Source organism: Vigna unguiculata, chromosome 11, assembly GCF_037176805.1.
Source record: "Vigna unguiculata cultivar grain cowpea cultivar isolate G323 ecotype 2 chromosome 11, ASM3717680v1, whole genome shotgun sequence".
Classification (NCBI taxonomy): Eukaryota; Viridiplantae; Streptophyta; class Magnoliopsida; order Fabales; family Fabaceae; genus Vigna; species Vigna unguiculata.
In genome coordinates this window covers 43,272,925-43,296,385 of record NC_140802.1, presented here as the reverse complement: position 1 = coordinate 43,296,385, position 23,461 = coordinate 43,272,925, and the positions used below count along the sequence as shown (strand labels likewise).

The following is a 23,461-nucleotide window of genomic DNA, read 5'->3' as shown; positions in this document are numbered from 1 at the left end:
AAACAAGTGTCTCATTCATTTTTTTTTCTTTCTTTTTCCTTATACCAAAGGTAAGTTGTTCTCTTTCTAGAAAAAACCGTGTACTTTTATAATTCTAAAAATCACTATTTAAAGACACGGAGAAGGAGAATGAATAAGAAAATAATATTTTTCTTTAATGATATTTAGAAATATGAAAATTCTTAATCTTTTAGAAAGCATGGGAAAGTTAACATGAGAAGCATCATAGCATATGGCTTATAGGCTAAAATGTAAGATGAAGTCAACAAAGATAAAAAGAAAAAAAAAGAAAAAAGAAAAAAGAACCTTCCTTTTTCAAAATCCAATCTAATTTGGTACCGTTGGACTTTTTTCGGTGCTTGCAATCATTGTTAACATATATTAATCTTATAATTTTATTTTACACATTCTTTTACCATCTTTACTTTTGTAGTGATTTTTTTTTTCAAGTGAATTGATTTTTACAGTTGTTTTTATTTTTATTTTCATCATTCTTATTATTATATTAAAGATTATTAAACTATAATGTGTTAAGACCCTGTCTTTATTGATATTTTTTCAACTTTTTCGAGTTAAACTAACTTTTGTATTTATACTCTTTCTTATTTTTTTCTCGATGGAGAATTTAATTTTATATTAATGATTGTTTATGAATAATTAATATGATCTTTTTTAATTATATTTATTTATTATATTATAATTTTTTTCAAATATAAGACATTTTTCAAAAATAGTTCATAAATTATATATATACATACTCATTTAAGATAATTTGATTGTCATGTGATAGATTACTGTGTTATTTGGCTATGCAATAATTTACACATGCTTCGTCTAAGTATACAAAATGAACTTAGTGTGGATTTACACATTAAATAATAATAAAATATTTTTTATATGGCAAAAAAAATGACCCTAAATTAATATTTTCTAATAATCAAGTAAAAAAAATGTCATAAAGTGGCAAAAATATCCGTAGTTAGAAATGTTTAGCGTATGAAAATCTAGATTCATTTAGTTTGCTTGAAAAGGTTAATAAATCATAGTTGTTTTATCATAAAGATCCTACTTTATCGATTTATTAGCTTATCGAGTTAAAACATTTATATTTATCTGTGTAAAATGACAAATTGAATAATTTTCTTTTTTTTTTCCTTTTTAAGTATTTACAAGTTTAATGGACATGCTGTGTGGTATAAATTGTGGGTACAACTTATTAAAAAGTTAATTTTTAAGCCTCAAGGTAAAATTATCACAAAAAGTTAACGATAAATTTAGAAAAATATATTTGTAATACCTATATTCTAGTAAAACATCTCTACAGTTTTATATTGATGAATTTAGTCTTAAATTTTTCTTAAATTTTGTTAACTTATTAAAAATTTAAATTATTTACATTTTGTAATTAAATTTTTTGTTGTTTAATTTTTTAATTTTTATATCTATGGGTTAAGAAATATAAAATAACAAAAAAAAAGTTGATTATTTTAATTGAAAACATATTAAATAATTAATATTATTATATTTTCATATTACTTTTATGCCATCTGTCACGAGACCTCCTCTGTAATCATCATTGATGTAGTTATTCAATATGATTTCAATTAAATTAATAAAATATATTAACTTCCATTTTCGTTTTAAATTTCTAACATAAAAAAAAAATGTAATTTGGTTAACAAGAGTAAAGAAAGAATTAACCAACTTTTCTTTATATACACAGCGACGGCGTTGAATGATTCACGCGTAAACGATGATGATGAAGCGCAACAGAGTGGTCATCGTGCAGTCAACTTCCCAACCACGCCAATGGTGACGTAACCTTTCCATTTCTATCAATTATTAATTAAATTTTTATTTTCGGTTTCGGTTTCGGTTTCATGCTTTAACTAAACAGTAGACAAGTACATGTTGATGCTGGAATGAAAGCCTTGTTTTCCTAAAGCATTTATAATTTCCAACTGCAAACAACGAAAATGTCGGTGGAGTGTTCCATCTTCTGACCCCATTGCCATTATTTGTAGAAGAAGAAGAACGTTACTTTTTTTTTTTTTTTTTTACTTTGGTATTTCTTTGTTTAATTTCTTCAAATATGATGTTCAACTGAATCTGAGAAACTCGTGAGCCTCAGCTTTCTGAACTTTAATTTCAGTAATTTTCTGAAATTTTGTGTTGGAGTTCAATCCAGATCGTGACCAGAATCCGGGGACCTTTGATTTTGCAACCGTTTGAGTTTTGGGTAAGTCAATGTAGGATATTGTTTGGTTTCTACTTTTCAATCCGTTGTTTTGTTTTTGCATTATTTGGCCTAAATTTGTTAAACCCTTTTGTGGTATGGAGTTGACTGAGTTTTAGTTAAGTTGTAGTGGTGAGCCTTGATGTACAACGGTTTATAGATAAACACTTGTTAATTTGTGTTGTTGTTACTGGAATGTGAATTGTGGAGGCAGTTTTCAGAGTGGGTTGATTGATATTGTGGAGATTCTTCTGGGTTCATAGCAAAATGGGAGTTATGTCCAGGCGGGTTGTACCCGTCTGTGGCAACCTATGTTGCGTCTGTCCTTCTCTGCGTGCGAGCTCTAGACAACCGGTGAAACGATACAAGAAGTTGCTAGCCGATATTTTCCCACGCAATCAGGTGACATTTTCAGCTCGTGTTATGCCATTTCATTTAAGATATCAAGATTTGCTTGTTACTTACAGCTGAGCTAACGGCTAACTATAATTACCCTTTCTCTCCCCTTGCATAGCAGTACATTGATGTGTCCTTAAATATTAAACACTCGTTGGCTGTTCCAACATTCACTGTGAAAACCAACAGTATTCGATGCGTATATGTTTGGTTACTCATCAATGTACTCTGTCCAGGAAATAAAAATGGGTATTGAAGCAAGTTTTCTTAGATTAAAAAATTTGGGAATATATATGAGATTGTTTTTTCGTCTTTCGGAGGCTGGTACTTATTGTTTAAAACATGCTTCTTTGCTTTAAACTGGATTTTGCATTCATTTTGTTATTTCCATGAATTTGTTTACCTTTGCCACTCTTAGTGACTAGTCTAGTGTGACCTCTGAATAGGAATTTTCAGTTTTCTGAATCAAGATTCTTCATGACATTTTTTCTATTCTAGTAAATATTATATAATTTAAATATTTTGATTGCTTTGGAGCCCCTCTCGGTGATTTTTCTTTCCCCTACGTACCCATCATCTTATGCATGATAGTTACCATGCTTGGCAGGAGGCTGAACTTAATGATAGAAAAATCGGAAAACTATGTGACTATGCTTCCAAGAACCCACTGAGAATTCCCAAGGTAAAGCCATCCTCAGCAGTCTTTTATTTTCTTTGTCACCTGTAGTTCAATTGCATTGTGTAATCAAGACAAATTACGACAAAATTGATAGAATTTAGATAGTAATAATGATTCTCTTGAGAAACTATGTGATTTAATTAATATGATGAAAACTATTTATGTCTGAAGTAATCTTTAGTGCTGGAGAAAATGTCATTGGCTTCAATTTTTTAATGTATTTATACTTTCAGATTACTGATTACTTGGAGCAAATATGTTACAAGGATTTGCGTTATGAAACCTTTGGCTCCGTGAAAGTTGTCTTGTTCATATACAAGAAATTCTTATCGTCATGTAAGGAACAGATGTAAGTTTGCTAACAGGATATAGATTGCCATCAATCTCACAAAAATTTGCACATGAAATTACTTTTTGAAAGTTTCCAGTCATTGATTTTATAAATTCTATATGCTCTGATTAATACTTCAATGATAAATAATTTCTTTTAGATAAATGTAAACTAGTGCCTTAAGGACGCATGGAAACAAAGATTATAATTTTTTTATTGGAAAAAGATTTATTAGTATACCAGAAACACACGAGTTATTTAATAATTTATTTGAGTAACTAAAAGCATTTCATTGGCTGTATTTAATGCTCTTTAACCAGTGCCCTCATGGTACTTGTTAGCATGACCCACTCTTTCAACTACTACATCAATCTTAATTCACTGAGCATATCTAATAATGAAATGTTTACGATGCAATTTCCTTTTTTATTATTATTTACAATGACTGTGCAGTAATCTGAATATCCTAAAGTTTGTGAACAAGAAAAGGATGTAAAACATGATCTCGTTTCAAACCCTTTTATCTCATATAACATTGGTGATTTTACAATTTGAGGTAATAGAAAACCGTGTCAATAGTTTTTCTTATACAATGAAGTTGTGGTTCCTTTGATATCTATTGTCTAATTGCTATTGCCTCTTCTTTTAATTTGAAATATATGGTGGTATTCAAATGACAATTCTTAATTTTGCAGGCCTCTTTTTGCTGGTAGTTTGTTAGAGATTATTCGGACTCTTCTAGAACAAACCCGAACAGATGAAATCAGGATCTTAGGCTGCAACGTTCTTTTTGATTTTCTAGATTGCCAGGTATTTAGTTATTAAACTTTCTAACCTGATGGAATTAACATCCCTGTGGTTCTCTGGATGGTGCATAGTTAGAGATATCTGACATTCCTCTGAATTCTTTGCTTAAATTTAAGTATCTTGTCTCTTGGTGAAAGTTCAGGAAGCCAGTGAAAATGAATACCACTGGAGCTCAAAAATCACAGTTTCCCTTGTGGGGCTTGTTGTGGATAACTGCATTTTTAGTCTGGCTACTTGCTACATATTGCATTTTTCAGATATAGCTCAATTTTTTTTTCACATTTTTTTGAAAGGCATGAGTTTTTTCTATCCTGACTTTTTTAAGTTAAAATAGACAGATGGTACATACATGTTCAACTTAGAGGGTTTTATTCCTAAGTTATGTCAATTGGCTCAAGAAGTGGGGGAAGATGAACGAGCTTTGCGTCTACGTTCAGCTGGACTACAAGCTCTATCCTATATGGTACCGTTCCTTTCGCTGGTGCATTGGTTATGTCTCTTGGAAATTGCTCATTCATTCCTGTAATTTGACATAAATGGCATTCAGGGCTTCTCTTTTCGTTTTTGATTGAATACACACAAGTAACCCCATAACTATCTTTTATGAATATAAACTATTTGCTTATGAACGGAATGTAATATGGTCCTTAGCAGTTTTAGTGATCACTGATCATGTTATGTGGTTATTTAGCTGTAAAGCGATAATGATTTGCTTTGTAAATCACTGTACGAGTGAGATTTAAATAATTTGAACTAGTTAGTCGTTACCTCATTCCTGCTATAGTATCGCTTATCAATTGCCTTGTAGGTCACTTGTACATTCTCTTGTTGATACCTGTTGTTTTCTGCCCCTTTTCTTTGGCTAGGTGCGTTTCATGGGTGAGCACTCACATCTTTCCATGGTTTCAGATGAAGTGAGTACTACGTCCTTACTTTTACTCTTTCAATTGTTGTTCAAATAGTACACGAACAGGTGTATAAGAAAGGGATGCATTTCTTTGAAGTTTGATTTGCTATGTTTTTATTTTATTTATTTTTTCCTAATTTTGAACCTAAATTTGTGTATTTAAACTTTTGCCTATCTAATTATTTTCTTTTACTTGGTTGGGCGGCTGGGCTTTGAAATAGATTATATCAGTGACTTTGGAGAATTACACGAGTCTCCAATCTAACTCGAAATCTTCCGAGGAAGATAAGCTGAATTCTGAGTCACGAGACCCTCTGGTACAAGGATTTCCTAAAGTAGAAAACCCTTTAACAGATATAACTAAGAAGGATCCTTTGTTGCTGAAATCTGTGACTGGAAATGAGATGAACTTTGCGCTGTATGTCATACCTTACTCTTCCTCCCCACCCTTTATTATGTAGCCAACAGTTATGGTTCCAAAGCCCTTATGTGTTACACATTTACAGGGATACTGCTAAAGATCCTACATACTGGTCAAAGGTCTGCTTGTATAATATGGTCAAATTAGCAGGAGAAGCTACAACTTTACGGCGTGTTCTTGAACCTCTTTTTCATTATTTTGATTCTGAAAATCAATGGTCTTCTGAAAAAGGAGTTGCTGCTCATGTTTTGATTTACTTACAGTCTCTTTTAGCAGAATCAGGTAACCCTGCAATACTAAGTGATATGATTTTTCTGAAAAAAAGATTTTTTTCACTTATTTCAGTATATTGATTATCTCTTTTTACACACTAGGAGATAATTCCTGTCTTCTGTTGTCCGTTTTGGTCAAGCATTTGGATCATAAAAATGTTGCTAAGCAGCCTATCCTTCAGATTAATATTATTAACACAACAACAAAACTTGCACAAAATGTGAAGCAACAGGTTTCGGTTGCAATACTTGGTGCCATATCTGAACTAATTAAACATTTAAGGAAGACTCTGCAAAATTCAGCTGAAGCTTCCAGCATTGGAAATGATGGGTTTAAGTTGAATACTGAGCTTCAATTTGCCTTGGAAATGTGTATATTGAATCTTTCCAACAAGGTATGCATAGCATTTTTTTCCTTTTTTTCTAACTTTATGCTGCTTCTGTTATAACACTTTGAGAATGGCAGGTTGGGGATGTAGGACCCATTCTTGATTTGATGGCTGTGGTGTTAGAGAATATCTCAACTACAACTACCATTGCAAGAGCGACAATTTCTGCTGTTTATCAAACTGCAAAGCTAATCACGTCGATCCCTAATATATCATATTACAAGAAGGCAAGTATTCTTATTTACTTTGACCGGAAATGGACTTTTCTATATGCTTCACAGTAAATCTGTATTAACATTTTTTTTTGTCTTTTTAGGCTTTCCCTGATGCTTTGTTTCATCAATTGCTCCTGGCCATGGCTCACTCTGATCACGAAACCCGAGTTGGAGCACACCGCATCTTTTCTGTAGTGCTTATGCCATCACCATTTTCTCCTCAGTTAGACCATATATCAAAGATGTCTGAGAAGGTATCAAGCGAAAGCTTCTCCATTCAGCATGAAAGTCTTTTAGGAGCAGAGTATATGAATGGGAAACATGCGGAAGGAAAGGCAGTAGTTGGTGTTAGTGAGGCAATTCATCCATACCATGTTCGCATCTTTTCTGGGGCTCTAATGGATGGAAAACATGTATGGGGAATTTTTGTTTATTCGTTTCATCGTTATTAATTGATTTAGTACACATGTAAGAAATGCTGCTGGTAGCGCCTAGTCTTCTTGGTTTACACTTTATACAAGCTTTATTAATTCCAATTGTATTAGTTGTCATAGGAAGTTATTCAGTTAGTTTAGGTTATATTTTTAATTTTTCTAAAATAGTGGAGAGGACCATGGGTATTTCTATTTGCTGTAATTGCTAATGAAGTATTGCATGATTTAACTCATAAATTTTCAGGAGCTAAGCTCTTTTCGGTTAAGCAGTCACCAAGTGAGTCTCTTGCTTTCTTCAATCTGGATTCAGGCAACATCTATGGACGGTGGCCCTGCAAATTTTGAGGCAATGGCTCACACTTATAGCATTGCTTTATTGTTTACTCGTTCAAAGGTGAGATTGGTAAAATACTAAAATGTAAAGATAATGGTTTTTTATATTTAATGTCACTAAATATTATACAGTAATGTTTTTGTTCATTTTCTTTAACTGTTAATTATTTATAACAGTTTACATTTTCAATAACCAGTTGACTGTTGCTGGGGTCACTTCTACTTTTATATCTTAATCTTATATTTTTATAAAGCAGCCTAGTTAATATTCTCACACTATTACCTCATTACCTGAGTCAAGAACAGCTGTCAATGGGTATTTCAATTTGGTGCGAAATTAACTATATTTAGTGGTAGTGACCAGCATTTTGACTGTTTTAATCTTTCTGGAAATGAAAAAAAAAACACCATGTTTTTGTTAATTTCTTTTATTAATCCAAGAACATATAAATAATTTAATTAACTAATTAATTTGTCTAAATTCATGGTGATGATGTGAATTACTTTCAACAGACATCCAGTTACATGGCTTTAGTAAGATGTTTCCAACTGGCATTTTCCCTCATGAGCCTCTCTTTGGATCAAGAAGGTCAGTTGAACTTGAACATATAAGTGATTTTTTATCTTACGTTGACGAGCTGCGTTCTTTACATAATTATTACTATATCCAACTTGATCCGGAACAAATACAAGTTGTCTAAGGATGGAAAGTCCAGATTAGGTGCCTCAATCATTGGTCGTGCAATTTAAATACCTGTTGGAGAACTTAATTTCTGTTGTTTTTAGGATAAAATCTAGTATAGTATACCAACCTATAGCCTATTTTCATACATCACTTGCCTCAACTTCTTAAGGTGCAGTTTAAATAATTGGAAAGTAGCCTTAGTTGCAGCCACTTTGGGCTGCATGGGGTGAGGGGTTGTTTATTCCTCATTGCATGGTGATAGGACCTAAATATTGCTTATAAGACCGGTAGAATTTTCACTTTACAAGCTGGTTTTGTGAGATGAATTAGACCCTAAACAGAAATTCCAAGATAGTATCATATCTTTGCTTTATAGCTATTATCTTATCCTATCTTAGATCCATTATTGGGCCTTGAGTGTGAGGGCATTTGTTCGAAAACCATCTCAATTGCACCATCCCCTTAGCTGATTTTGTAGGTTGATTTAGACCTTAGCCCCAAACTATGAGATCTGGTTTAAGGTATATGAGGAAACCCTGAAACCAATGCCATCTGATTTTCTGGATCCTTAGGAGCCTCATAAACACCGCTTCATATTCCTTAGCAATTGCAAATGCTTGCAGCCAGGATTAACGAATCATTTTATAATATATTTTAATTTATCCTATTAGTGATTTTCTATGGTGAATTGTTAGCGCTCCTAAAAGTTGTATTCAAACATCGCGTAATTATCTCATAACAAAACAAAAAACTGATTGCTGCATCAAGCCTTTTGAAAAAGGTACAGAGACAAAGTTGGACATTGTTGAAAATTAAGGGATTTCATGGTCAAAATATCCGCACGATTTAGTTTTTGTTCAAGCCCAGTGGTGTCGTGTGATATATTTAACTACTTTTTTATTTATACTAAAAGTGGTTAGTGTCAGAACTTTAGAATATTGTTTTGTTTTCCAATATCAAATAATACATTAATTGGTGAGTTACATAATAACCAAAAGCTAAAAGGCAAAAGAATTAAAGGTAAAACTCTATGTTTTGTGGGATGTATTAATTTTACCAATGAATACAACTAAACAAACTTAATTCTAGGGATTCAGTCTATATCTATCATAAAATTTGTCCTACAATAGTTTATTGACTATACATTGTTTTCCACTAAGCAATGTCGTCAATTATTTAATTTCATTAAAAGTAAATAGTGTTGAATGTGTTGTTGAAAGTATTCTCTCCTTTCCACTATTTCAGTCTGCTTAGATTAGCCTTTGGGAAAAATTTGTTGACTTTCTTTTTTTTTTATTTCATAAAACTAGTACAAATCCACATACTTGATTTTGCAGAATGTCTTGGCTTGGTATTCTAAAAATTTATATGTGTGTTGGGCATCCCATATCAAGTAGATATATAACCAAATTTTAGTATATAAGCGAGTGCAAATCTCACATTTCATGTCAATTTAAGATTGAGTTAGTCTTAAAGTGTACTTTGTAAGATGGTATTTAAGCCTATCCTAAAAATATTAGTTGAGTCTACTTTGTCACCCACTATTATGGACTGTTATCACCAACAACTAATATTAAATCACATAGGGGATGTGTGTTGGAGATCTGCATCAATCAGAGATATGTATCACCAACCACAAATATTAAATCACATAGGGGATGTGTGTTGGAGATATGCATAAATTAGAGATATGTTGAAAGTATGTAGGTGCAAACTTTACCTTGCAAACCGATTTTGTAAGATTGAGTTAGGCATAAATCAACTTTCTAAGACTATGCATGCCATAATTTTTTTATTATGACTAAATAAGATAATGGTTTTATGCTGGAAGTTTTCTGACATGCTTGTTGTCTACATGCATGTTAAAGGAGGTTTGCAACCATCTCGCAGGAGGTCTCTTTTCACTTTGGCATCATACATGCTTATATTCTCAGCCAGGGCAGGGAATTTCCCTGAGCTAATTCCAAAAGTTAAAGCATCCTTGACAAATTCAACTGTAAGTTTCTTCCCCTAATCACTTGCCCCCATTGCATGACCTCATTATTCGGCTTGCTTTTCAAAATTGAATTTTACTTCATGTTTGTTTTGAATAATAATAAGGTAAATTAATTAGTGTTGTAATCCCACAGGTAGATCCTTTCCTTGAGTTGGTCGATGATGTCAAGCTGTGTGCTGTTTATACAGAATCAGAGAAGATAGTTTATGGATCTCAGGAAGATGATGTTTCGGCCATGAAGACACTGTCAGCAATTAAATTGGATGAGAAGGATTTGAAAGAGACTGTAATATCATTCTTCCTGACTAAATTTTCAGAATTATCAGAGGTAATATGAATTTATTTCAATTGCTTAGATTCATGGTTGGGAGCCAGGGTTAGGAGGATGAAGTATACACCACTTTATTTCAGTTTTCCATTGGTTAAACACATCAACCAGAATTCACATCATAGTAGTTGGCTGAAATGGTAAAAATGTTTTGCTCAAGCTTTTTACCGAATACTGCACTTCTGGTTTAAGGATAGAATAACAACTTACTTTCTGCTTGTTATTAGAAATTACAAACATCCAACTAGTTACATAAGCCATCATCGGGAAGTGAGTAACACAATTTCTCAGATTGAAAAGTTTGTGCATCAGGTTTAGTTGGTTTGACAAATAATGTTTTGATTTGCTATTTAGAAATAATTACTATAAATTGCTAATTGGTTGTGTTTGATTCAATTTTCTACTCATGAAGTTATACTCACAGCTGTTTATGCACTTGCATTGCATGTCTTCTAAAAACTATCGCTGAAACCAATGTTTTTCTTTTGTATAAAAGATACTTGCAAATATTATATTATGTATGTAGAATGTCATACAAAAATAGCTGCAGTTGAGTTGCTTGCCAAGGAAAACTTCAGTAGCGGATAAGTTTAAATAATATGACTTTTCCATTTTAACCAGGACGAGTTGTCGACCATAAAAAAACAGCTTGTACAAGGGTTTTCCCCTGATGATGCCTATCCACTGGGACCTCCTTTGTTTATGGAGACACCAGTACAGTCTTCTCCACTTGCTCTGATCGAGTTCCCAGATTTTGATGAGGTAAAATTCCTCAAAATTGTATTTTCATTTAAGTGGTTTTAGAAGCTTTTTCTGTCTCAGTACTATGAGATGTTGTTTCCAGATTGTGGCTCCGGCAGCTTTGATGGATGAAGAGACCCGGCCTGAACCTAGTGGAAGTCAGTCAGATCGTAAATCATCACTATCTAGCAATAACCCAGACATTCTAAGTGTTAATGAACTCTTACAATCGGTAAAATTATGATATGTTTTTATTTTTTTAGCTGTTTGGGTGGTGATTATATTTAAATTCATCTTGGATGCTTCAGCTGGAGAATTAAAACTTGATTCATTCTGTTAAAGAATATGATTGTTGGAGGGTGAAAATTATGTTTTTAAAGATACTACGTTGATCATTGTATGGATAGGTATTGGAAACTGCACGACAGGTGGCTAGTTTTCCCATTTCATCAACTCCTGTGCCTTATGACCAAATGAAGAACCAGTGTGAGGCACTTGTAACAGGAAAACAAATGAAGATGTCAGTTCTTCACAGTTTCAAGCACCACCAGGAAACTAGGGCAATAGTTCTTTCAAGTGAAAATGAAATGAAAGTTTCTCCTTTCCCAATTAAGGTTAGTATTGCTTTCTTAACATGAAATTTTCGTTTTACAACCAAAGAAAAGTATATAGTGAAAGAATAATTTATTTTCAGATGATCATTCTGGTCAATTGATTGTCATAGTATCAATGTCCCAGTTTAGGTAGCTTGTGAATTAACCAACGATTAAATTACTATCACTAGAAAATAAAATCTGAAAAGAGGAAAGTCACTCAGACCCAATGAAAATCATTATGCAGTGGACACCATTGCATGATGTATCATAATCGACCCAAAGTTCAGATTAAACATAAAGTTGTTCCCTAACATTGAAAGGGTTCTTATTTGTTACTGTGCCATTGTGTAGACACTGGATTATTCAGAAGGTGATCTGAAGTTGGTGAGTCAAGAGCAATTTCAAGCACAATATCAAGTTCGCCCCTGTTCATTTGATTTTGGGCAGCAACATTCTTTAAAACTACCACCTGCAAGCCCCTTTGATAAATTCTTGAGAGCTGCTGGATGCTAGGTGTACACGATTGCCATATAGATATGTATTTTAACTATTTATACACAGATGGAAACTATCATCCCCTTTTTTCTTGTTTTGTTTAATTGGCTCTTTCTCAATCATTTGGTATTTTTCCATTCTTTTTGTAGCAATAAACTTCCTATATTTTTAACTGTCTTTCACCCTGAGTCTCCAAAATGGGTAAAATGTGCTTCACAGTGCCACGGCAAATGTCTTTCTAGTTTAATTTTGTCTGGGGAGTACCAAGTTTCTTCCGGCAAATATATGACTTTATTGGTAATTTTTCATAATAATTGTTAATACTTTAAGGAGGGTTATTTTGTTTTATCAACACTGTTTCCATTATTGCATGCTGAATTATCAAATTCTAGGAGCTCTCTTGAGGAATAATATTTTAATATAATTATGATTCTTTGTTTTCTTGTTCTTAAAAGGTCAGTAAACCGATCCTTCTAAGTCTCAGTCTTCTTAGTTAGCAAATCTTAGACCAATTTACTTTTCTTTCATACTAATAATTTGATCAAATTGCTTTCATAGCAAATATTAGTCTTCATATGATTTACATATAATTTTACCTGCATCTATTTATTTATTTTTATCTATCACAATAGATAAAACTGTAATTATTTTATAATTCGTATTTTTAGGATATTTTTATTTATTTTGTAACTGTAAAAGTTATTTTAAAAATAAAGTATCCATATATCTTTAATTTTGAATTTTTTTTATAAACAACTTTCTATATATTAATACATGTAACTGTTAAATAATTTCTTTTTCAAAAAAAAAAATAGCATAACTGTTACAATTTTTAAATTTATTATAGGGTTAAATATGTTTTTGTCCCTTAAATTTTGGAATTAGTCTCTCATTAAAACTTGATACCAATTAAGTCCTTCATCTTTATAAATGCGTGGATTTAGTCCTTTTTACCAAATTTTGTTAAGTTTATTTGACATTTTAAATACATTTTATGATAATATTTAAATTAATATTGAAGCAAAAGTGTGTCAAACAGTGTAAACAATTTAAATATTATTATAAAATACGCTTGAAACGTCAGATAAACTTAATAAAATGTGGTAATAAGGACTAAATTCACACATTTATAAAGATAAAGGATTAAATTAATATCAAGTTTCGAAAAGGGACTAATTCCAAAATTCACTTAAACTTGAAGGACCAAAAACATATTTAACCCTTTATTATATTAATTTAATAACTATTATATACTATTTTTACTTTTTGTAATTCGTTTAAAAAAATGTTTATATATATATAGTTATAGTTATAGTTATAAACTATACTGAACTAAGTGTAATAAGTTAAAAAATGTAAACTTAATAGAAATACCGAGGTGCCATAGTGTGTATTTAATAACAATAATGATTTATTAAAAAACCAGTTATTAAGTGAATTGCTAATTAAGTAAATAAATGTGTCCTTATGACAAATTGGAGATAAACCTATATTTGAATTAATAGCCTAGATTTGTGTTACATGTGTGTTTCGCAAATAATTATTTTATAAAATTAAAGAAAACAAATAGGAAGATAAAAAATGCAAAATAAAACGAGTAAACATTTGCTTAAGTTCGCATTTTAATCTTCAATATTTAATACAAATTTAATTGAAGTGTGAACTTATGAAATTTTAAGAGTGTTATTACACTATAAAATATTATGAGTCATACAATCATAGTATTAAATATTATGAGTTCTGAAAATTTTTACAAGATAAAACTTATTTTTTTGTTATATATATATATATATATATATATATATATATATATATATATATATATATATATATAACAAAATGCAGCAAAATATTTTGAAAATAAAGTTACAAATTATTGATTCGAGAATTTTCTCTTCCAAATACGAATTTAGGTAGGATGCAGATTTAAATGAGTGTGGAGTTAAGCTAATGTTTAATGTATTTGTTTAAAACTAAAAACAAATTGAGATGAAATAATTTAGTAATCAACTTTTTAGAAATTAAAAAAAAATGATTCATATTCATTTACTTTAGAAAAAAATTATCATTTGTAAGAAATAGTTTGTTTTATGAAAATTATCCAAATAACTTCTTACTATAATGAATTCTGATTTTTTATTTTAGCTTTTAATTATTTAGACAAGTTGAAATACTTAAACAAAGATGCTTAATTGTAGACATTGTAATAATTAATCAGTGAATTAAATGTCCAAAATCTAGAAGAAATTAGTAGCCAATTTTAATTAATTTTGAATGATATAAGAATACATGTAAAAAATTTATTTTAAAGCACAAAAACTAAGTTATAAGTAATGAATGAATAAATAAAGTAGTGTATCTTTTTATTGTACAATGAAAGAAGATTCTATTTTTTCTTAAATAATATATAATTTGGTTTAGGGTAATGTCACATCTTGAATATTTTTTTTCACCTTATTATTTAATGTATTAAATAATAGTATCACCATAATCATAACTAATTTAATCATAATAAAATTAATAAATTATCAGGTTCAGGTTTTATCCGTAAACTCTGGTTATCTGTTTAAACAATGTTTGGACGTTTTTTTTTTCCCTGGAGCGGCCCAATTATAAATTCTGTTTTTCTACGTGGGTCATATGTGACGGGTCAACCCGGATCTAGTTTCACAGTAGAGAAATTTTTTGGCATTTGGTTCGGAACTAAGTGGGAACGAGGAGAGGAGAGAAAAAATACGCACGAGAGAGAAGGAGGAGGGACCAAGAGAAAGGGTTTTGGACTCTGAAACTCCAAGTGATGCTTTTTATCCTTCCTTCTGCGACCTTCGCCGAAACCCTAACTTGTTGCATTCATTCCCTGCGATCAGGTGTGCTTTTGATTTTTCTCTTTCCGCTTATCCTGTGTGTAATCCTTACAACACCATTACTCGCGCCCTTCACACCCAAGTTTACTGGTTAGTTTTGTTTTTAATTTTGTGGAAATTGGGTTATTTGGTTCCTTCTTGTTTGTTTGATGCAATGTTTTTTCCTTTTATTTGTTATTTGTTATGTTATTTTGTATTTTTAAACTATAAATGCTTTGTTTATGACATGTTAGTTTGAGAATTGCATGTTAGCGCCTGACACTTGCAAGCATGTTGAATGTTGCATCTCAGTTTGAAAATGGTGTTTCTGACTTTAGCTGTAGATTCCCTGTCTTTATCTCTATGATGGCTTACTTTGTGTATTAATGTAAAAAATCAAATTGAACTTTTTAATTTCATGTTTATATAGTTTTTGGCATCTAAATAATCCTAAACATATGTTTGACTTCTCAAAGTTTCACATAACAATGTTAGTATTATGATTCTTCAATAAGTATTTAAATTTCTATGCATGTAAGTAGAAAAGGGTTTAGTATGATGGTGTGGAGAAGTCTTTCTAATTGATAATTACCTTGGTATGCAATGTTTGTAAACCTTTCTCTTTGAAAATTTTTAAGTGCTGTAGATTCTGCTGATTTCTGCTGCAGGTGTTGCTGGCTGAGATATGCTTGTTATGTGATTTCTTATTTGCAAAATTTAGCATTGCTTCATGTATCCAAAACGGTCAGGCCAAGATGGCCCTGATTTGAGACAAGTGCGCTCAAGTGACAGGATCAAGACAAGGCCAAGCATTTATGGCCGACCATACTTGTTTTATAACCAAAATCTTAGGCGCACAAGGAAAAACAAGAACAAGACAAGGACTGCAGCTTCTCAGATTGCCAAAATGTTGCGTCCAGGGAATCGGAAACAACAAGATTCTAATGCTAATGTAAGTGTCTGTATACCAAATCAGTTCTAGAAGCAAAATTCTTAGTGAAGATTACTCTATATATTGCTTAAATTGCACAGGTTCTATATCACTCAAGTTGTCATATATGATATTGACGATGAAATTCCCCTGCCCCTCTAATTCATTAGGTGAAAATGTGGACATATCTTTTCAATTATCAGGGTTGTTTGGTTTTAGAGTCGAGAAAACATTTTCTCTTGTCACCTTGTTCTCTGTTTTTCAAATGTTCATGTTGGAAATAGTGTAAATAATAAACAATAAAAGAATGCTTTCAAATTTCCTGGATGAACATTAGGAAACAAGAAACAAAAGGAAAACTGGTTTCATATCTCTTATTAGCAGTGAAAAGAAAAAATGCCACACAGCCCCTAAAGACATTTGCTATTTTATTGTTTTTCACTCTTTTTTTTATGTATTTATTTATCCTTTTGCCAATTTAATTTATTTTTCCTTTTGACAAACAAAAGGCTCAATTTTAGTACCTCTGCATATTCAGCATCCAGTTTCTGTTTTTTCACCGTACCAGGTTTCAATGTTTCTTAAAACTTGTCCTCCATGTTTTTCTAGAAACTCTAACAATAAAATCATGGAGGAGCTGATGAAGTTGCTTTATCATAATACTGCTTTGTGCTTTCCATTGTTATTTTTTACTTGACTGTGATCTTTGAATCCATTTGCATCTTATCCATGTAAATCCTCATTCTGTTTTGTTGATTCACAGTCCTCTTGTTTGAAACGTTTTGCTGTCTGGCTCTTTCTTTCAAAGGTCCTCTAACTAATAGTCAAGGCTTTAATGTGGACAATGGTATTTGATGTAATTAGCACAAATGGTCTGTATACTGATGTGTGTGTGTGTATGTATGAATGCTTCATAAGGCTCATTTTCATGTTGTTTATGTTGTGTTTTTAGAATTTAAAGCCAAATGACTATCTTTTCTTCTCACGAAGTTAAGATGAGGCTTTGGACAATTGATGATGTTGAGTCATTGTTAGTCTCTTGTGTTTTTAAAAGAATTATATCCAAACACGCAAACAATTGTTTGCTCAGAGTACTCACTGTTAATTAGTTGTATTTGTATACTATTTTCTTAAAAAGTGTTTAGCTCTAAATGTGCTGGAAATGTGTTTAGTTGTAAATCACCACGTTCTGACGTCGTACTCCTTTGTGGGCTCTTATTAGCAAAATTTGAGATTGGCAGAGAGCTTTTTCTAAAATTCCTGCATAATATTTTTAAGTTTACTGCAAACTAGTTTGTACTTGCTTATAGAAATAACTGCTCTGCAGTTGTCCATTTTAATATAGAACTACTCAAATATAACAAGTGTCATACCGACAATTGATTATATCATCCAAGCACTAAATTATTTATTATCTCTGTATAAAATTCTAGACGTAATGGTTTCTTCCAATCTATGGTGCCTTCACTAATAACTTTCACAAAATGCTCTGCTTTAGCAACCAAGTTAGCTTGATCAATAATCAGATACCTTAACTTCATCAACCTCTGGTCTCGGCTTTGCTGAATATGATTGTGCACAATAGCTTTTCTCCCTGTTTATTTATTTTGGCTTCTATTGAGGCATTTTTGACAGGCAAACGCAATTGATTGTTATTATGAATTGGTATAATTCATTTAAAAAGATCAAATGGTGTGAATTTAGTAGGTAATGGTGGATTTTATTGTTTTTCTAATCTTGGACTCTGCATTTTATTTCACCCATTACTCTGAATCGTGTCATTTGCTGAATTTGATTAGATGCTTACTATAATTCATCAGTATTACATGGGATGTATCTAAACCCTCGGGTTGTTTTATCTGTACTTCTCTTAGTCTGGCTCTGCCAACCTTCGCCGTTCAACAAGGAAGAGAAGGCTTAATGTAAATCTTGAAGATTTTACAGACAGCTCTGGAGCTGAAGATGAAGACTTGATGGTGAGGTTTTATACTCCGTAATACAAAATTTTTGTGTAATAAACTTGAATTTGCTATAATTTGGGCTGAAGGTATGTGTCTATGTTCCAGAGACCTGCATATCCCTCATTGAGAAACCGGATTAAAAATAGAGTCAAACAGGATGGTTTGATGTCTTCTAAGCGCAAAAGAGCAGCTGATACTAAGCCAACACCTCGACGTGAAGGTTTACGTCCTCGTCGTTCAAAGGGTGCTGTGATAGAACGATTGATTTCAGAATCAGATGATGAGCAAGATCTGTCTGAGGAAAAGGTTGATCAAGATGAAACAGAAAATGGAAATGATGCTGAGGAAAATGATGCAGATGATGGTCAAAATGAAATTGAGGGGGACGCTGAGGGTGAAGATGAAGGTGAGGATGAAGGTGATGAAGATGGTGATGATGAAGAGGGGGAAGAAGAGCAGGATGGAAGAAGGCGCTATGATCTTCGGAATCGTTCAGATGTTCGGAGGTTCTCTATGGAGGAAAGAAAGGCTCGGCCTAGGTCTCCTCGAAGAGTGTTACATCAAGGTATGGGTACCAAGGTCAGCAGGGATGTAAGGAAAGGTGGATCACGAGTTCATAAGCGTCATCGTTTAGCAAGGCCTGAAGATTCTGATGACTCACTTCTTGTGGATGAGCTGGACCAAGGGCCAGCTATTTCATGGGGGCGAGGTGGTAACAGATCTGGTCCACCTTGGCTTTTTGGAGGCTTAGACACGCATGGAACAACAGCTTTTGGATTAAATCTTGCTGCATCAGGTTGGGGTCATCAGGGTGATGCTTTGGCTACTCTTACATCTGGGATTCAAACTGCTGGACCAAGCTCTAAGGGTGGGGCAGATATCCAACCCTTACAGGTTGATGATAGTGTTAGTTTTGATGATATAGGAGGGCTTTCTGAATACATTGATGCTCTAAAGGAAATGGTTTTCTTTCCATTATTGTATCCGGATTTTTTTGCAAGTTACCACATAACTCCACCTAGGGGGGTGTTGTTGTGTGGGCCCCCTGGCACAGGGAAAACATTGATTGCAAGGGCTTTGGCTTGTGCTGCTTCAAAAGCTGGCCAAAAGGTTAGCTTTTACATGCGCAAAGGTGCAGATGTGCTAAGCAAGTGGGTTGGTGAGGCTGAAAGACAATTGAAACTACTCTTTGAGGAAGCACAAAGGAATCAACCTTCTATTATCTTCTTTGATGAAATAGACGGACTTGCACCCGTGAGGTCTAGCAAGCAAGAACAAATTCACAATTCAATTGTGTCCACTTTGCTTGCTTTGATGGATGGTCTTGACTCTCGTGGGCAAGTTGTTTTAATTGGAGCTACTAACAGGATTGATGCTATTGATGGAGCCTTACGACGCCCTGGTAGGTTTGATCGTGAGTTTAACTTTCCCTTACCTGGTTGTGAGGCACGTGCCGAGATATTAGACATTCATACTCGTAAGTGGAAACATCCTCCTCCAAATGAGCTGAAAAAGGAACTTGCAGCCAGTTGTGTAGGTTACTGTGGTGCTGATCTGAAAGCTCTTTGTACTGAAGCTGCCATTCATGCATTCCGGCAAAAGTATCCACAAGTTTATACAAGTGATGACAAATTTGTTATAGATGTTGATTCTGTCAAGGTAGAAAAGACTCATTTTATTGAAGCAATGTCTACTATTACTCCTGCTGCTCATAGAGGAGCCATTGTGCACTCTAGGCCATTGTCTCTAGTAGTTCAACCATGTCTCCAGCAACATTTAGAGAAAGCTATGAGTGTTATATCTGATATTTTTCCTCCAGCTTCTATTACATCTGAGTTGACTAAACTTTCAATGCTTTCCTACGGGTCTGCAATTCCATTTGTGTATCGACCTAGGCTTCTACTTTGTGGTGGTGAAGGTACAGGGCTGGTAATTATCTTGGAACCTTCTGTTGTTATTGAAAAATTATTCATTACAGCAACTTAATATTGAATATACTTACTGCTCTAGTTTAACAGGATCATCTTGGCCCTGCGGTTTTACATGAGCTGGAAAAGTTTCCTGTGCATTCATTAGGACTCCCATCTCTTCTGTCAGATCCCAGTGCAAAGACACCAGAAGAGGCATTAGTACATATATTTAGTGAAGCTAGAAGAACAACACCATCGATTCTCTATTTACCACAGTTTGATGTTTGGTGGGAAACTGTGAGTATATCTTGGTTACCTGTAATTATATATGATGAACCGATTTTAATGCCCAAAATTTGCATCTCATTTCTGTCAGGTATGCTTATATTGAATTACTTTTTTAATATGAACTGAGCTTGATTGTTTTAAATTATCCTGCAGTCTCATGAGCAGCTCAGGGCTGTTCTCCTGACTTTGCTGGAAGAATTACCATCTGATCTGCCTATCTTACTGCTTGGTACATCCTCAGTTGAACCCGCTGAAGTTGAGGAAGTGCCTACTTCAGTTTTCCCTCACCGCACAATGTATGCATGATATAATTTACTGCAAGTATATTGTTTTAGCTTAAAGGCAAAGAAAATGACTTTTTCATACCAGTACTATGTATTTATGTAATTATATCATTATAAATGGATGGTTTTGTATGGGGGAATTAGGTTAAGGGAGGTAGTACAATATTTCCCGTCAGTATTCAGTGCCCGATCACCATACTGAAGTCGACGTAGTTTGTTATTCCCAAAGTAGTTGAATAACTGTAGGTTTGTTCAAATGCAAAGGTTGAAAATTTTGAATAATATTTTTTTCTTTGAATCTGAAAGTACTCTCCATGCCTTTGTTTCTAGTTCTACATTCACCCTCTTTCTCTTTGCAACAGTTATCAAGTGAATATGCCATGTGCCGAAGATAGGACTTTGTTTTTCAATCTTTTGATAGAAGCTGTTATGTCAATATTGTTGGAGGGAATCAACAAGAAGTCACAAGATACAGGATACCTCCCTGAACTTCCTAAGGCACCAAAATTGGCTACTGGTCCAAAAGTATCTGAGCTAAAAGCAAAGGTGGAAGCTGAGCAACATGCACTTCGCAGGTTACGAATGTGCCTTAGAGATATCTGCAACCGGTATGTCAACTTATGCTTAATGTACAGTTGTTGGCTTTGTATGGCTTATTAATCCCTTTCATTAACTGTATGCATCCTCTCTCAATTCATATATGTATTTTTGTCCCTGTTACAGGATACTGTATGACAAAAGATTTAATGCCTTCCATTATCCAGTGTCAGACGAAGATGCACCAAATTACCGGTCAATTATACAGAACCCAATAGACATGGCTACCATCCTGCAGCATGTTGATAATGGCCAATATATTACATGTGCTGCGTTCATGCAGGATATCAATCTTATTGTATCCAATGCAAAGGCATGTATTTGTGCCCTAATTTTTTTTTTTTTTGGTGGGGGGCAGTTGGGCTATATATATTGAAAATGCTTCATACACTAATTCTAATATTTAAAGCATGTCTTAAGTTTGGTTCTTCTTCTGCAACTCAGGCCTACAATGGAGAGGATTACAACGGTGCTAGGATTGTCAGTAGAGCTTGTGAGCTCCGTGATGCGGTGCATAGACTTTCTCTTGACTGAAATTTTACATCTTGATGTTGACTGTTGTCTAGCAAGTGCTCCTGCATATCTTATTTCTTCTTTTCTTTTCTTTACTTCAGGTGCATGGAATGCTCTCACAAATGGATCCAGCACTGGTTGCTTATTGTGACAAGATCGCTAGCCAAGGTGGCCCAGTTCAATTGTCTGATGAATTAGAGGATTCAACATTCCCTGCATCTCCTGTTGTGCAGCTGGGTACTGGTATTAGAATGAGTGCTCGACTTCGTCATGTCCAACCAGAGGTTAACGTGGATCAGAGTTATGAGGCATTGAAGCGAACTAAGAAGATCACCGAAATGCATACAGGTATGAGGCATGATAGTCATGAGTGGGTAGACATCTGTAGAAGTTCTCGATTCTCTTTACTTAAAGTCCTTGCTTTTCACACACTTATGTGCTTGGTTATGCTTAAAACAAATATTATATTTGTGTGATATGGTTTCAAATTAGTTTCTTCTTCACTTGTTTCCATATACCTGCAAACTTCAGTTCAAATACTGATTTGAAAGTTCATTCAAATTGGGTTGATAGCAGAAGAAAAGTCGCAAGATTCTGTACCGCCAAAGTCTTCCCAGGAGCATCAACCTAATGACACTAATGCTAAAAGGCTTGAACCTATGTCAATTGATGGAAACTTGCATGGAACTTGTACAAATAACCTTGCTGATGCCAACAGTCCCCAGGATGTCACAGTGCTAGATGGTGAATTTTTAAGAGAAGTGGAGTCTGTGAAGCAGCTTTTTGTGAAGCGTAGTGAAAATTTCAGCATTCCACAACTTGAGAGGCTTTACACGAGAATTATGAAGGGTGTGTTTGAAACAAAAAATAAAGGAGTGAATGGGGATCTTAAGTCTTCGGTTTTGAAGTTTTTGTTGAATTTTGTAGAGGATGATGCAAATTTCTAACTACTGGGATTTTCCTTCTTAATTATTTAAAAAAGAAAGAATTTTACTGTAAAGTCGGGAACTTTTTTTTTTTTAATTTCAGTGTCATTTGATTGAGTACAGAAGTTTCTTTCATCTTCATCTACCTCAAAAGCCACAATTGTCCAAAGCTGAAGCCTACATTCTGAATGATTGTATTTATAGGATATTAGGATTAGATATTTATGCCAACAGCATGTTTAGCATTATCCTCTCAGAGGGTAGAACTTTTGTTTTTTCTATTGTCAACCACTAGCAACTATAATTATTCTGTCTACTAACAATCATGCATTTAATATAGTATATAGTTTTTTTCTCATGTTGAATGTCTTTTAGCAGCAAGTGTTGTAAATCAAAATTAAAGATCTTTTCTGTAACTTAAATGAGGTGAATTATATGTGATTATTAAGATCATGACTGGTGGAGTTTGAAGTTGAAATGATATTTTTTTTCCCACAAGATAAAATTGCATATAAGAACTTATACAAGTTGATCACCATGTTAGTAGTATTGGGACCTGTAACAGGTTGTTATGGAGAGACTCTTTCTAAACGCTTTACAAGTAAATATCTCTTAGAAATATTCCAAATATTTTAGGGTCGAAAAGCAGGTGGGTTATTGGTCTGTGTATGTGACTCTATCATACTTTTCATTTTTTTTTCTTCGTTGCCAAGCTCATTGCTGGTTGCCACCTGTTTTTCTCCCTTACAAGTTTATTTTGTTAAATGGTCCTTTTTTTGTTGTGTTTACGTCTCACAAGAAAAAACTCAAAAATCATTATTTGTACAACGCGATTTTACAGAGTAAAAGAACAATTAAGATGTGAAAATATGAAACATTTAATAATTTGATAAATACATTCTAAGGATATATACCGAGGAAAAAAAATAAGATATAGCACGACCTTA

The 23,461-nt window shown here is 33.2% G+C and overlaps 2 protein-coding genes across 6 annotated transcripts; both read left to right on the top strand.

Moving 5' to 3' along the window:
- The first annotated feature begins 1,684 nt into the window (after window positions 1-1,684).
- LOC114169291 (ARM repeat superfamily protein) lies at window positions 1,685-12,443 on the top strand. Of its 2 annotated transcripts, none has more exons than XM_028054371.2 (21): window positions 1,685-1,812; window positions 2,153-2,239; window positions 2,451-2,638; window positions 3,240-3,314; window positions 3,545-3,660; window positions 4,338-4,452; window positions 4,784-4,912; window positions 5,316-5,363; window positions 5,578-5,774; window positions 5,863-6,059; window positions 6,152-6,444; window positions 6,516-6,665; window positions 6,755-7,066; window positions 7,332-7,481; window positions 7,934-8,009; window positions 9,974-10,101; window positions 10,235-10,429; window positions 11,051-11,191; window positions 11,274-11,402; window positions 11,578-11,784; window positions 12,118-12,443. In XM_028054371.2, exons 3-21 carry the CDS (start codon window positions 2,504-2,506, stop codon window positions 12,277-12,279), a joined length of 2,955 nt encoding a protein of 984 aa, XP_027910172.2. In that variant the 5' UTR covers window positions 1,685-1,812; window positions 2,153-2,239; window positions 2,451-2,503; the 3' UTR covers window positions 12,280-12,443. The 2 variants fall into 2 exon arrangements, with proteins under 2 accessions (XP_027910172.2, XP_027910175.2); XM_028054374.2 differs by having other exon boundaries at window positions 1,714-1,812; window positions 2,189-2,239.
- A 2,476-nt stretch (window positions 12,444-14,919) lies between these two features.
- On the top strand, window positions 14,920-22,872 carry LOC114168858 (cell division cycle protein 48-related / CDC48-like protein). Of its 4 annotated transcripts, none has more exons than XM_028053825.2 (11): window positions 14,920-15,128; window positions 15,773-16,056; window positions 17,910-18,011; window positions 18,102-19,925; window positions 20,015-20,203; window positions 20,348-20,490; window positions 20,841-21,086; window positions 21,202-21,388; window positions 21,520-21,585; window positions 21,690-21,936; window positions 22,162-22,872. In XM_028053825.2, exons 2-11 carry the CDS (start codon window positions 15,835-15,837, stop codon window positions 22,533-22,535), a joined length of 3,600 nt encoding a protein of 1,199 aa, XP_027909626.2. In that variant the 5' UTR covers window positions 14,920-15,128; window positions 15,773-15,834; the 3' UTR covers window positions 22,536-22,872. The 4 variants fall into 4 exon arrangements, with proteins under 4 accessions (XP_027909626.2, XP_027909628.2, XP_027909627.2 ...); XM_028053827.2 differs by having other exon boundaries at window positions 14,921-15,128; window positions 22,165-22,872; XM_028053826.2 differs by having other exon boundaries at window positions 14,940-15,215.
- The last annotated feature ends 589 nt before the right edge of the window (window positions 22,873-23,461 follow it).